Source organism: Saimiri boliviensis, chromosome 8 (genome assembly GCF_048565385.1).
Source record: "Saimiri boliviensis isolate mSaiBol1 chromosome 8, mSaiBol1.pri, whole genome shotgun sequence".
In the NCBI taxonomy this organism is placed as follows: Eukaryota; Metazoa; Chordata; class Mammalia; order Primates; family Cebidae; genus Saimiri; species Saimiri boliviensis.
The window spans coordinates 31870891-31885389 of record NC_133456.1 but is presented as its reverse complement, the minus strand read 5'-3'; the positions used below and the strand labels follow the sequence as shown (position 1 = coordinate 31885389).

At 39.0% G+C, this 14499-nt stretch overlaps 1 protein-coding gene across 2 annotated transcripts; it reads right to left on the bottom strand.

Annotated features, from left to right (window-relative positions):
- Positions 1-205: 205 nt before the first annotated feature.
- Positions 206-14053, bottom strand: COX17 (cytochrome c oxidase copper chaperone COX17). Of its 2 annotated transcripts, XR_012518776.1 has the most exons (4): positions 13851-14047; positions 11774-11862; positions 1446-1518; positions 206-353 (listed from the first exon to the last, which is right to left on the bottom strand). XR_012518776.1 is itself a non-coding variant. In XM_003935412.4 (3 exons), exons 1-2 carry the CDS (start codon positions 13955-13957, stop codon positions 11778-11780), a joined length of 192 nt encoding a protein of 63 aa, XP_003935461.1. In that variant the 5' UTR covers positions 13958-14053; the 3' UTR covers positions 6069-6206; positions 11774-11777. The 2 variants fall into 2 exon arrangements, 1 of the variants encoding a protein (XP_003935461.1); XM_003935412.4 differs by lacking the exons at positions 206-353; positions 1446-1518 and adding an exon at positions 6069-6206 and having other exon boundaries at positions 13851-14053.
- Positions 14054-14499: the final 446 nt, after the last annotated feature.

Below are 14499 nucleotides of genomic sequence, written 5' to 3'. Positions count from 1 at the left end.
ATGGGACCTGTGATCAGAATACAACAATGAAAAGTTGTGTCTTGTTTTTAAGTCCAGATTTGATAGAAAAGGAAGGAAAAATGTACTGTCTGTCAAAATGGTAAGTTCTATAAGGAAATACACAAATATGAAGGCAGAAGCACAATAAAAAAAATCTGGGAAAGAAAAAAGGAAAGAACCACAAGTTTTCTCATTGTTGAGTTGATTCAATTCAATAGGCATTTATTCAGGACAAACTATGTGTTCCAAGAACAGGGAATATAAAGATGAATAAGACAATTATCACTTCAGTAAACTTTCAGTCTATTCTGGGATACTGACCCAGAAACTGCAATCCAATAAAATAAGTGTACCTAGGATTCAAAGAAAAAACACTGATAAGAGAGCAAATAATTCAATCCATAGGGACTTTTACTATACTGCTATAACCTAACTAAAATTCATGAGGCTGGGGGCATGATGGCTCATGTCTGTAATCCTAGTACTTTGGGAGGCTGAGGTGGGATGATCACTTGTGCCCGGGAGTTTGAGACCAGCCTAGGCAACATAGGGAGACACCTGTCTCTTAAAAAAATATTTTTTTTTTCACGAGAAAACATCACAGGGAAGGTGACTTTTAAGCTGGTCTACAAAGATGAGTAGGTGTTCCCCACCTAGAGAAGGGCATTCCAGGAAGAAAGAACAGATTATAAAGTCAATCCCAGAAGTAAAACAAAATACGTGGCATGTTCTGATACAGAGAACACCTAGTTGTAGGTGAATCAAAAGGAGTAGCAGACAAGAGGCAGGTGAGGCAGGCTGGGGACAGCTTATGGAGTCAGCAGAGTCAACAGTGCCTCTCAAGTGTGGTCATGAACTCAGCCCGGTCTAGAAACTGTTTGTTACTGGTCCATGCTGGAATAAGGACAGAAATTGTGAGGGTTTAGACATTTTTATAGCAATTTCACAGAGAAACTATGGCCTTTGAACTAACAAAAATTCTGGGTTTGTATATTTTTAAATATGTATGGGTTTTTTTATTTCATTTTCCTAGTGTTGGTCTGTGATGAATTGAGGGGGAAAAAGCTAGTTCTTCACCACATAGTTTGAGCAACACTGAGCTTGAGGTTAACACTTTCCTAATAAAGATACTAAAATAGAACAGAGGCATAGTTTTATGCTCTGGACACAAAGTGTCAAGTTGATCTTAAGCAGACACTATTGGTTGTCTATAGCCATTTCCCCTTTTTCTTTAGTTTATGCAACTCTAATTTTGCTTGTGCAATATGTTAAGGAAGGTGGGCTTCTCCCCAAGTTGCCATAGCCTGAACTAAGATTGGTTGAAGCCAAGCACAGTATTTATTCCCCTTGTTAGTGACTGGCACAAGAGTAGGCATGTGACCAATGAGATGGAAGTAAGGGAGCTTCTGGGAAAAAGGATATTCTCTGATAGAAAGCAAGCCTACCTTTCATCCAGGCTTGAATAGCTGTGTGATGATGTAATACTTGAAGTTACCACAGTCATGAGATATGATAGGCCTAAGGATGAGAAGGATAAAGAGCAGAAAAATAGAACAAGCCTAGATTGGTTTATTTTTTTAAGACAGGGCCTTGCTCTGTAAGCCAGGCTGGAATGCAGTGGTGCAATCACGGCTCACTGCAGCCTCAGTCTCCTGGACTCAACACCTCAGCCTCCCAAGTAACTGAAACTACAGACATGTATCACCATGCCCAGCTAATGTTTTTATTTTCTGTAGAGACAGGTTCTCACTGTGTTGCACAGGCCAGTCTTGAACTCCAAGACTCAAGCAATCTTCTAGCCTCAGTCTCCCAAAGTGCTGGGATTACAGGCATGAGCCACCACACCCGGCCAAGGCTAAGTTCTTGAAAGCACCACTGAGCCACTGTCTTAAACCTGGAGTTTTTAATCTCCAAACTTCCTAACAGGGAGACAAATCACTCTTCTGTATCTGTTGTGTCAGTATAGTTGGGTATTCTAGTGCTTGCAGTTGAAAGCATACTAATTCAGATCTCCCTAAGGACAACTCTTCAGAGAACAGTTCTCTGAACACCTGCTAATTGTCTTATTCTATAAAAACTGAACATCGGAATTCTTAAGCTCTACCAATAATTTTCTCTCTAAAGCTTGAGTCAACTCTGAGAGGAATTCCTCCTATAAACTCAATTTGACTGTTTAGGGTGACCTGTTAGGTGAACAAGATTAGTGGAAAACTGTCTATTCAATATCCATATACCTCCTTCCTCAATTGTGACAGAATTTGTTTTGTCCAGATATCTAACCTACACATGGATCTAAGGAGAGTGGGGCAGGGCAGGGGGTTGGGGGTGGGGAGAGATCTTATGTAAGCCAATCAGCATAAGGTGTTCTGTTGATAACTATTACTGGTTCATAAAAATACATATAACCTTATTTGGTTCAATCAGACCTTAAAAAAAGGAACTAAGAGTCTATGCCCAGGGAATGCTTTCTCTCTTCTGCTGGACTTGAACAAGAAAGCACATGACTGGCTTCATCAGTCCTGGACGAGAAAGCTCTGAGATGAAAATAACTTGAGTCTTGGATGAAATCAGTGACCCTATGATATCACCACATCTAGAGCTGACTCAAACTGGACTTCCAGCTATGTGAGTTTTCCTTATGAGGATTTTCTATTACTTGCTATCAAAAGCACCATAATAGACACAGATGAAATATCTAGCAGTTTTTAAGAGCTAAAGAAATAAATACTGGGCATAATCATACATGTACCATTTAGAAAACCAACTTGGAATATCCATCATACCACTAAGTATTCAATTTATATTTTTATGGCATATATACTTACATCCACTAGACTGTAAGCTCTTTGAGGGAAGAGTCTATAACTTAACTACTAATCTCTGACTACTCTGTATAGTTGGCATATAGTATGCCCTCAGAAAGTGGTAAATCAAACAACCTCTCATTTTAAAAAAAGGGTCTGATTCACACATGAATTATCAACAGTGGGGCTGTTCCCTGTAAATAACAGCCCTTCACTAAGCATGCATTAAATGAATTTATAACTACAAACATGATGTTTACACTGGATAACTAGTACACCAAAGAACACTGGGCTTCAACTCTAATGACCTAAACTCACATCACAGGTTACCAGCTATTGGATCAGGGTGATTTCCTTAACCTCTCTGAGCACCTATACTCACCGGTAAAATAAGGATCATGGTTTTTTCCATCACATCAGACCTGTGAAAGACACAGTAATCCAAAGATAGGCCTTGCTTAAGGATATGATCCTGTTTTCATCAATCTTCAAGTCTAACATTTCAAGGTTAGACAAAGGGGGGACTAGAGAGAATAGTGTGAATATATCCATGTTGAGTTTAGTCATTTTTGTGAAGAGCAAGGGCTTAGCAAAGAGGTGTAGTACAATGTGGTTGTTACCCACTATGAGACCAAGTTCTTCATTTTTCAAGTTACTATGGTAACAGCTCTTACCATTATTACTGAAATGCTGCACATCATCTTGGGAAGGCTTAAGCACTAGGAAAGGATGGGAAGAGGGTCTTGTGAGACGTACTTTTAACCACTGCAGAGGTCAAAAAGGGTGTTTTTAGTTACTTTACAAATCAGGCAGACATACCAACTGGCAAATTTTAAAAAATTGTGTTGCTCAGAGATTACGGAAATCAGTGCTTTCAGATACTAAGGTGCAAATGGATATATTTTTTCTAGAGATCATTTGAGGGCAGTCCTCACCCAAAGCCTTGAAAACATGCATGGTCTCTGGCCCAACCTTAGCTGAGTGATTAGTAAAGGACACTTGTAAAGACTCTCCCTAAGGAGACTTCTATTGTAATATTATTACAGAGTAGCCAAAAGAAAAAAGTAAAAGGGGTGTATACACACACACACACACACACACACACACACACACACACACACGGGGGAAGGGGAGAGAGAGAAAGAGGGAAGGAGAGAAAAAGGGAGGGAGGGAAAGAGGGAAGTATGAGAATGTCCTCGAAGACAGGTCCTATTGTAGACTGGTGGGATTTCAGGTGATTTCTTCTTTATTATGTTTCCATTAAACCAACCAATAAAATAAAACAAACAAAAACTCAGAATTTAGGTTATCTGACATATATGCTGTTCCAGGCTGAGACTAAATTCCTAGAATGGCATCTGATATAACAGAAGGCACTCTATATAAAGTATTTGTTTAATGAATAAATGTACAAATGTGTAAAAATAAATAGGGTATTGGTTAAATTATGGTAAGTCACAGAATGAATTTATATAGTCAATACAAATGACACGGTAGGCAGACCTATACTCATTGATGACAAAATACATTAGGAGAAAAACATGATAATGTTATAACCTCATTAAAAATATGTAGCATAGAAAAAGTTTTATTTTTATTTAAAAAATGTATAAATGTATAGGAAAAGTCTGGCCTAGCATATATCAGAAATTAACAATGGGTGATAAGGTTGTTGATTTTTTGTTTTCTTTTTTGTAGTTCCAGGACATATTCAAGCAGTTTGGATAACCATCTGCCAAAGATCTGTACTGGGTGGGAAGTTAGTGCATACCTGTCTTAATTGTCCAAGATTCTATTCTTCACCTAGATTATCTCTGTAAACCATAAACTGCTTACTAAAAGTATTATATCCAAATAAATATTCAAGTAAAAATATAAACAGAAAATAATAGAGAATGCTAATAACACTCAGTGCTAACTACTGTGCCAAATGCTTTATATACATAATTTTTAATTAGTACTTACAATCTTGGAAGTTAGGTATTACTTCTATACCTGTTTTTATTTGTTTTTGGTTTTTTTTGTTTTGTTTTTCAGCTGAGAAAAGCAGACCCAAAGAAGCTATGCCTTGCTTGAGGTCACACAGCCAGCTGTTGAACTTAAGTCTGTCACACATCAAAGCCATTCTCTTAATGAATTAGGAAAGAATATTAAGGAATCATCTGATTCAGCTCCTTATTTTATAAAGAAGGAACTTTTCCTATCAGACAATGACACATGAACTTTACATATTCTCTTAGTTATGTTCTCCATATCTTTTGTTCTTGAGATTTTTAGACTTCAAATGTACTTACAAGCAGAATATGACCAATTACTTCATTACCCATAACCAGCTGAGGATGACAAGGTTGCTATACTAAGGAAATCACACTCTGTTCAACTCTAGACATCACCATGGCATAGCATTGAGCTGTTTGATTAATGACTTTTAGTACCAATTCAGTTTCTTGCCTAAGCCAGCTTCTAAATAATAAGAGACAACTGTCTACCCTGTAGGCACTACACTTAAGATCCTAGTATATTCTAAAATGTAACTAGCCATGTACAGATTCATAATGCCAAACAGTTGAGATCTTCCAAGCCAAATCACCCTAATTTGGTCCAAAACTTAAACTAACTTTTCCAAAAGACATCTAGTAAAGAATAACAATAATGGTTTAAACATTAAGACTAAAGGCTTGTTGAGTTCTTGCTTTTAAGAAAGTTAAAAAAGCTGGGCGTGGTGGCTCACGCCTGTAATCCCAGCACTTTGGGAGTCTGAGGCGGGTGGATCACGAGGTCAAGAGATAGAGACCATCCTGGTCAATATGGTGAAACCCCATCTCTACTAAAAATTACAAAAAATTAGCTGGGCATGGTGGCGTGTGCCTGTAATCCCAGCTACTCAGGAGGCTGAGGCAGGAGAATTGCCTGAACCTAGGAGGCGGAGGTTGCAGTGAGCCGAGATCGTGCCATTGCACTCCGCCTCAAAAAAAAAGAAAGTTAAAAAAAAAAAAAAGTGTTGAATGAGATGATATGGCTACCATACTGATTCTGATTTGGTAAAGGGTTATTCATTTTTACTTCTATGCACCTAATTCTGGAAATTTTACTGGCTGAGATCAGTATCTGCTTTCTCCTGACAACAGATACTGAGTTCCCAGAATGAAATAGTAATAAGAACATAAGAACCTTATGTTACAAGATTTGTTAGTATATATCCTTTACGGGGTCGGGGGAAGCCACTTGAGCAAATGAGGAACACAAAAAAGAAAGACAACTTAAGATCTTTCACTAGTAATATTTTACTTTCTTTTTAAAATAAATTATAAATACTTTTTCCACATATCAAAGTTCATCAAAGAACTCCCAAAATTAATCTTCTTCATTCTTCAGGAATTATTTATTCACACACCAGACCACCTACAGAAAAAGATTCATTTTAGAAAGTCAGATTTCAAACATCACGCAGATCTATGGAGTTAGGGAATTCAGACCACTAGAAATGAATGCCTCAGATAAGTAATTAACTAATTGCCCTAATGATTCCAAATTAGTCATAAAATTCAAAATCAACATTCTAAAATTCTAGGTTTGCCTAACTAAAAACATCACTGAGACTATTCATGATATTGTTTACCCTTTAGAAATTTTTGAAGTAAAAACAGTGTGTGTGTGTGTGTGTGTGTGTGTATGTGTATATAAAATACATATGTGTGTGTGTGAGATACATATATTTCTCAAAAATATCTTCCAGTAAAGGCTAAAGCAGTTATTTTTACAGATATTCAAGAGACGAGACTTGCGAACCCCTCTTTGCTGATTCAAGTATGCCTGGCGAAGATCCACAAAGTAGAAGGCAGAAGGTCAGCTCAGTATACGAGGCACTTCCTGTGGAAAGTTACTTAATCCCAAAGGCAAAATAAGGGCAACTCTTTTAAAATTCAGTTGGAAAAATCAAAAAGGGGAAAGTAGCAGAGATATGGTTGCTGATCTAGTCAAGTCAATATCAGGTTTCTCACACTGCTCCCAGTGCCTATCCCAGAAGATTGAGAACAATGCTAGGCACGTAATTAAATTGGGGTAGCTAACTCTTCAAGTCTAATGCAAATACCTCCCTCATTTAGCTGGTCATTCCATTTGGTTTAGATAAAGAGAAACCACACCAACATACAAACATCTAAACTCTCTCTTTTCTAAAAGGCTCAAAGGAAGAATACACTTACAGAAAAGTTTAGATGGAAAAGATAACCAACAATGAAGCTATCCAACCTTTCGATGATAGCAGTCCATAGCACTGTTAACCACTTTTGCTACTGACTACATATCAAAAGAGGCTAGCTATGTGGTGGAAGACCCTGGATGTAAACCTGTTTGGTTATATCTCTGGATGTAATGTCCTTGACTGGAGGGATAATCTTTCTCCTCTAGGCATTTTCCAGGGTCTTTTTTTATTGAATGAATAAATGTTTGAATGGCAGAAATTATTCTATCTGGATTATCTTGAGATCATATTTTCATACATAATCAGTTGTGTGTGTGTGAAATTCAGCACATTTTTAAGCATCCAACTGTTAAGTTGTTAAACTTAATATTGAGTGTCACCACTACTCAGTACTAGTCCTTTAATTTCTTTCAATGACTTTAGTCTCCAAAATGGGTTCTTCAGGCTTCTTCTGACTCCCAAAGGCAGAAAGATAGTAACCATCCATTTCCTCCTTATATTTCTTTCTTTTCTTTTCTTTCTTTCTTTTTTTTTTTTGAGACGGAGTTTCGCTCTTGTTACCCAGGCTGGAGTGCAATGGCGCGATCTCGGCTCACCGCAACCTCCGCCTCCTGGGTTCAGGCAATTCTCCTGCCTCAGCCTCCTGAGTAGCTGGGATTACAGGCACGTGCCACCATGCCCAGCTAATTTTTTTGTATTTTTAGTAGAGACGGGGTTTCACCATGTTGACCCGGATGGTCTCGATCTCTTGACCTCGTGATCCAGCCGCCTCGGCCTCCCAAAGTGCTGGGATTACAGGCTTGAGTCACCGCGCCCGGCCTTCCTCCTTATATTTCTAACGAGGTTCTAGGTTTTACTTTCTCTTTTCAGTAAAAGAAGCAGTCATGGCCGGGCGCGGTGGCTCAAGCCTGTAATCCCACCACTTTGGGAGGCCGAGGCAGCTGGATCACGAGGTCGAGAGATCGAGACCATCCTGGTCAACATGGTGAAACCCCGTCTCTACTGAAAATACAAAAAATTAGCTGGGCATGGTGGCTCGTGCCTGTAATCCCAGCTACTCAGGAGGCTGAGGCAGGAGAATTGCCTGAGCCCAGGAGGCGGAGGTTGCGGTGAGCAGAGATCGCGCCATTGCACTCCAGCCTGGGTAACAAGAGCGAAACTCCGTCTCAAAAAAAAAAAAAAAAAAAAGAAGCAGTCATAAAATAGAAAAAAATTGTCTAGAATCACCACCATACCTATTTTTTCTTGAGTTTTCAAGTCTCTGCCTTTGCTACTACTAATTTTTCAGATACTTTACGCCTAGCATTATCCCTGCTATTCATCTTCAAACTCAGGCCAGTGGTTGTTAGAGAGGAGCACACTTGAAAATCATCTAGGAGTTTCTCAGTCAACAGGTGCAGACCAAGGCTCAAGTCGTGAATTTTGAAAAACATTCTTCAGCTAATTCTGAGATGCACCTCTGGGTAAGAATCACTGGATGGATGTAGCCTAGTTTCATGTTAAGTATAAAAAAATGTATAATAGACTTTATTCCCCACTTACTGCACTTGAGGTACAATTAAGATCTACTTAGGAATAACATTAAAATCTACAAAGGTTTTTTTTAATTAAGGAACTTTCATGATCATTGCCAGAAAGATCTAAGGTCGCAAAATATTTTCTTTTAAAGCTATTCTCAAAAAAACATGGTCTAACAGTCTAAGAAATACCAATTAAGGTTACTGTATAGCAATGCAGGCAAGCCGTGTTGGATTTCACCCTCCAGCCAATGGCCTTAATGGGTTATATGCAACTGTACATTTCAGTAACAGGTCTTTCCAATTAGCATTCATAATGAGGTTTTAAGATTGAGGATTAAGATTATGTGCAATCCTAAAAATGAATATGTTGGCACTAATATCTCATTAAGTACAAGTGAAGTGTAAAGTGCCTATGATTTGGAGAATATAAGAGATCCGAACTCTAATTTAATTCCACCACTATCCATTAACTTGAGCAAGTCTTTTTTTACTTCACTGTGCCTCCACTTCGCCATGGAGGTTGAGGAAATAGGACACCTGGGACCAATGAAGATCCAAACATCCAGTCCTGTTCCAAAAACATTACACTGAAAGTGGAAAACATGGCAGTTTGAACTCTTAGAAAGATCCTATATGGATTCAAATTCTTCTTGTAACTAGGATTCAAAAATACATAATCAAGTCATATACTTAACAGACCTCAACTGAACTATTTTGTTCTGGTTTTTACAGATGATTTATTTTACATTTAATCATCACAACAACTCTATGAAGTCGTTTGGGCATGTATTATTACCTCCATTTTACGGAAGAGGAAACCAAGGTACAGAAAGTTAAGGACCTGCCCAAGACCACACAATCAAACAGTAGATTTTCTAAGTCTAAAGCTTTTGCATTTTCTTTTACACACAAGTGAAGTATAGACATCATTCTTACTCTGCCCCAATATTTTCTTTCTTAACATAAAGAAAACTATGATGTCATACAGTACTTTTGAATATATGCCACTTATAACAATTGTACCACCTTTGTGGTTCAGATGAAGTCCAAGATAAGCTTTCGATATTCCTGAAATTAGCATTTCTTTTGTTTTTTTTAATTATCCCTTTTTATCAAAGCAGGTTCAGCACAAGCCTATAGCTTATACAACTAACTAGGGAGTTAGATTATGAACAAGGAAACCATGTACAAATTTTGAGATCGCATCTGTAAAAATAGTTAATAAAGTACACTTATACTTTTTAAGAATATAAACTCCCCTTCAAATTTACTTATTTTCCAAAATGGTTCATTATGGGATTTCTTTAAATAACCATCTGGTCTAAAAGCTACTTAAGTATATCATATACACAACAGAAGATATACCATACTATATATAGAATCACAAAATGTATTATGGTTCTCTTTTTATAAATAATAAGTGAAACTCAGAGGATTAATGTCTCGATGAATCTAAACGGTGCTGAAGTGAAAAACATGCTAAACTAAACATCAGGAGAAGAAAAATAAAGCCCTCAGGACTTTCAGCCTAGACTGTTTTCCATTACACAGTAACTTCTTATCAGCTTGTGACAAGTTCCTTATCCTTCTTTTTTTATAGCTCAATGAGGAAGACGAACCATATGCGAAATTCCAAAGAGGCAGGAAAGAGGTGCAAGGGAAAGAAGCCAGGGTCTCCAGTACTAATATACTGGCATGTGGCTTTGGCATTATCTCTCAGCTATTAAGTTAAAAGTGGTAGTGTGGTGTGGAAGTAAGGGTAGAGGCAAAGAGCAGAGTCAGCCTAGAAACTGAGGCTCGTTCTTCTACTGCTCAACCCACCTTGGGGGCCATTTCATAACCATAAGCCTTAATTTCCTTATTTATTCATTCACTTAATTAACAACCCTCCTTTGGGCACCTACTATGAGCCAGGCACTGTTATAGGTGGTGGGGATATGACAATGAATGAAATAGAAAATTCTTACTTTCTCAGAGCTTACATTCTAGCTGCTGTGAAGCAACACAGATGATTAAAAATATATATATCTAGGTGGCAGTGTATAGAATAGAGTAGCCACTAGCTACATGTGGCTATTAAAATTTTTAAAAACCAAAAATTCAGTACCTCAGTCTCACCAGCCACAATTCAAGTGCTCAGCAGCCACATATGGCTAGTAGCTACCAGACTGGCACATGCAGATACAGAACATTTACATCTTCACAGAAGTTCTGTTGGGACAGCACCATGATAGAGTGATGGCGATAGGATGCTAATTAATATGGGGTGTTGAGGGAAAGCCTCTCTAAAAAGGAGACTTGTGAAGCGACCTGAGTAAAGAGTGTACGTGTAAGAGTGTGGGTGTAAGCTAAGTTGATAACTGAAGAAACTGAAGAAAGAGCTTCCAAACAAAAGAATATCATTTATTTGCGGAATTGTTGGACACATATCACTTAAGGTCCCTTTCAGCACTTAAATTTGGATTCAGAGTTCCAAGTTCTTTCAAAAAATGGCCTGAAGCTTTAGTTTTATTAGAATAAAGCATGGCACAAAATAAATAACTACAATTCCGTTTTCATTTTTCAGAAAGCAATACTTCCATGGGAAACCTATTCGCTACTTAAAAAGCACGGTGGCTCACGCCTCGAATTCCAGTACTTTGGGAGACCAAGGCAGGAGGACTGCTTGAGTCCAGGAGGTTGAGACCAGCCTGGGCAACATGGTGAAACCCCATCTCTAAAACACAATACAAAAAATTAGCCAGGAATGGTGGCCCACACCTATAGTCCCAGCTACTCAGGAGGCTGAGGAGGTGGGAGGATCACCCGAGTCCGGGAGGCTGAGGCTGCAGTGAGCTGTGATTGTGCCACCTCACCCCAGCCTGGATAACAGAGTGAGATCTTGTCTCAAAGCAAACAAACAAACAAAACAAAAAACACAAAGCATTTACTGAAGTCCCACAATATTAGAAACAAGAGAGTATTTTTCTTTTAGCTCCTTCAGTAAATTTTCCTAAAGCCATGAGATCTAAAGGCTTTTGTCAAACACTTTCTTGAAAGTTAAATTCTCCCCTTCCCCAGTCTGCTATATGCCTCTCAATTTACTTACATAGTTTACTCCCTTCGAACTGAAAAATCATGTTTTTTTTTTTAAATTGATACTTAAGCATTTTATATTAACCAGGTGAACTACCTTTCAAATAAAACACAGCCTGACTGCTGCTAAATCTGTAAAGCAATACACAAATTTGAAGCAAGAAGCTTACCGTTTCATATTTTAAATCCTAGGGCTCTCATGCATTCCTTGTGGGCCTCAATTAGATGTCCACAGTGTTCTTCTCCTTTCTCGATGATACTATAAAACAAAATGTACTTGTTATCTAAATAGGCATTAAGCATATTAAGTATGCATGACAGTGAAGGGGAGTGAGATAAAACATGTGTATAATGGAATGCAGCTGGAGTTAAAACAAATGCTATTACATCCAACAGCTTTGTTTTTATTTGATCTTATGATATTTCCATGCCTATGAAGACATTCCACAGAGAAGTAATCTTGGGGGAGAAATCTGATAAGAAATAATCACGCATATCAAATATTGCCTCTAGTCAATATCCACAGAATAACATTGCTTTATAAAGAAATAAACTGACTGAATAAAGAGAGTATTTATGCTAAATGAAGGGCAGAGAGAACAGCTCAATTTTTTTGATTATCATAGAGAAATTAACTTTCTGATTCTGCCCTACATTCAAACACAACAAAATAAATCTACTTCTAATTACAAGACATCCAAAAACATAAACATCAAAAACCTCTGGTAACCAGGAAACCAAGATGAGACCCCTCTACTTGTAAAATTCACAAAATAAAGACTAGGACTACACAACTTTATTTCTAGGGCCTGAAAATGTTATTTAGCAAATAATCAAGTTAAGCCAAATTCAGTAACAAGTAAAAACTGACTCCTGGCTATGGACATTTGGGGAGAACCCACGTTGTCTGAGGCAATTGAGGCAAAAGAAATTTAAAGACGGGAATAGGTTCTCCTTCCATGGAAACTCTCTACCCATCCTTCAGTAGCTCAAGAGCTGCCTGCAAATGGGAGACTGGAATAGTGAGCTCCTTATGAAGACAATAGCCAGCATTCATTGTTCATTTATTGCTATATATACTGAGCTAGGCACTTGGGATGGCTTACATCATTAACCCTTACAATAATACCGGAGACGGTTTCTTTTATTAGAGCCATTTTATAGACACGAGGCTCAAGGTCACCAAGTTAGTGGATCAATATTCAAATCCCGACTGTGGGTCCCAGGCTCTTAATCATACTGCCATACTTTCAAGGTTCAATAGCACTTACTGTTAACACTGGAACAATTTGTTCAGACTGCAGTCTTTCAATTCTCCCTTCACAGTATTATTTACAAAGGACTGAGGATTAATAAAAGCACTGAGCTCCTACACTCTTATTATCTCATTATAGGACTTATGATTTCTTTCTTAAATCTACTACTTTGGAAGACAAAAGGGGCTAGAGGAAGAGATGCACATTCAGGTTATGAGACGAGGTTAAAACCTCCAATGAGGTTAAAAATTGAGCTGTTCTCTGTACCCTTCATTTAGCATAAAGATATTATTCAGCCAGTTTATTTCTTTATAGAGCAATGTTATTCCTTGGATATTGACCACAATGAGATATAAAACAAGAACAAACCTTTTGTGGATTGCCAATCTAGATAACTATTCTCAGTACTATGTCCCCTGCGCCGTAGACTGGTTTATTTTCAACTTTTAGTTACCTTAAAAGGGCTTAAGATCTCTTCAGAACTGTAACGAATGTACCCTGTGTCCTACTGTCTCTAAATTTTGGGAGAAAGCCTTAGAAATTACCAGAAAACCTTTCCTGTTTGGTCTTAACAAATCTTCTATCATAGCCCTGACCACGTGGCACATAAGTCATTGGTGTTATGTCTCCATTAATTAAGCTCCTTTATATCAGAATCTAACTTTATCCACAGACATTTTCGGACCTAACGCAGTGCTTAACCCATAAGAGATACTCAAAAAACATTTGTAGGACGGAAAGAATGGTTGAAACTAGCCGTTCTCCTCTCTCTTCATCGTTTCTAGGAACTAAGCTATGGGATAAATCAACAGAAAGCCGATCAAGAAACCTACAGGGCCCAGTAATTATCTCCAGAGCGCCGCAATGAAAGTGGGGAGGAGGAGGGCAGAGGGCAGAGGGCAGAGGGCGGAGGGCAGAGGGCAGAGGCACAGGAAGGCACAGGCCGCGGCCCGGGGCTCGTCGGCCGTGCCCTCTCCCGCTGCGCACTGACCACGCATCGCGCGCCTTCTTGGTCTCCGGGCAGGCGCAGCAGGGCTTCAGCGGTTTCTTCTCCTGAGACTCAGGCGGGGCAGGATTTGAGTCGACCAGACCGGGCATCTTTCGCGCCAAAAGCAGCTACGAGCGCAGATAGCCAAACCTATACCAGCCTCTGTTAACGCCGATTCGTCGCAGGCACTTCCGGCAGTCGTTCTAAAAACGACAGGAAGTCCTGCCTCTCTCTGACAGGTGGGGATTTACAAAAAGCGCTTGCGCAGAAGAGGCAAAATTAGGGCCTTAACGCGATCGTGCCTCTTCAGCGCATGCGCAAGAAGGCCCGCTGAAAGGTCACCTGGACTGCGGTATTTACATTCCGGAACGCAAGGTCACAGACTATTTGCTAAATCAACTTGGGGACGGCTCATGAAGAATGAAAGCAGCAAGACAACAGAGAGGTCTCGTAACACCCCCTCCTCCCCTCCCAATATCGAAACGGAAGCCCAAGATGGTGAAACGATTTCTTCAAGCCAAACAGTAGAAACCGCAAGTGAAAGCCAGTCCCCTTGAATAACAGACTAGTGCTCCCTTTTTCATCCTGGGGTATTATCTGCCTTCTTCCTGATCCCCACACATTGCAGGTCCTTCCTGTCTTTTTTTGACCT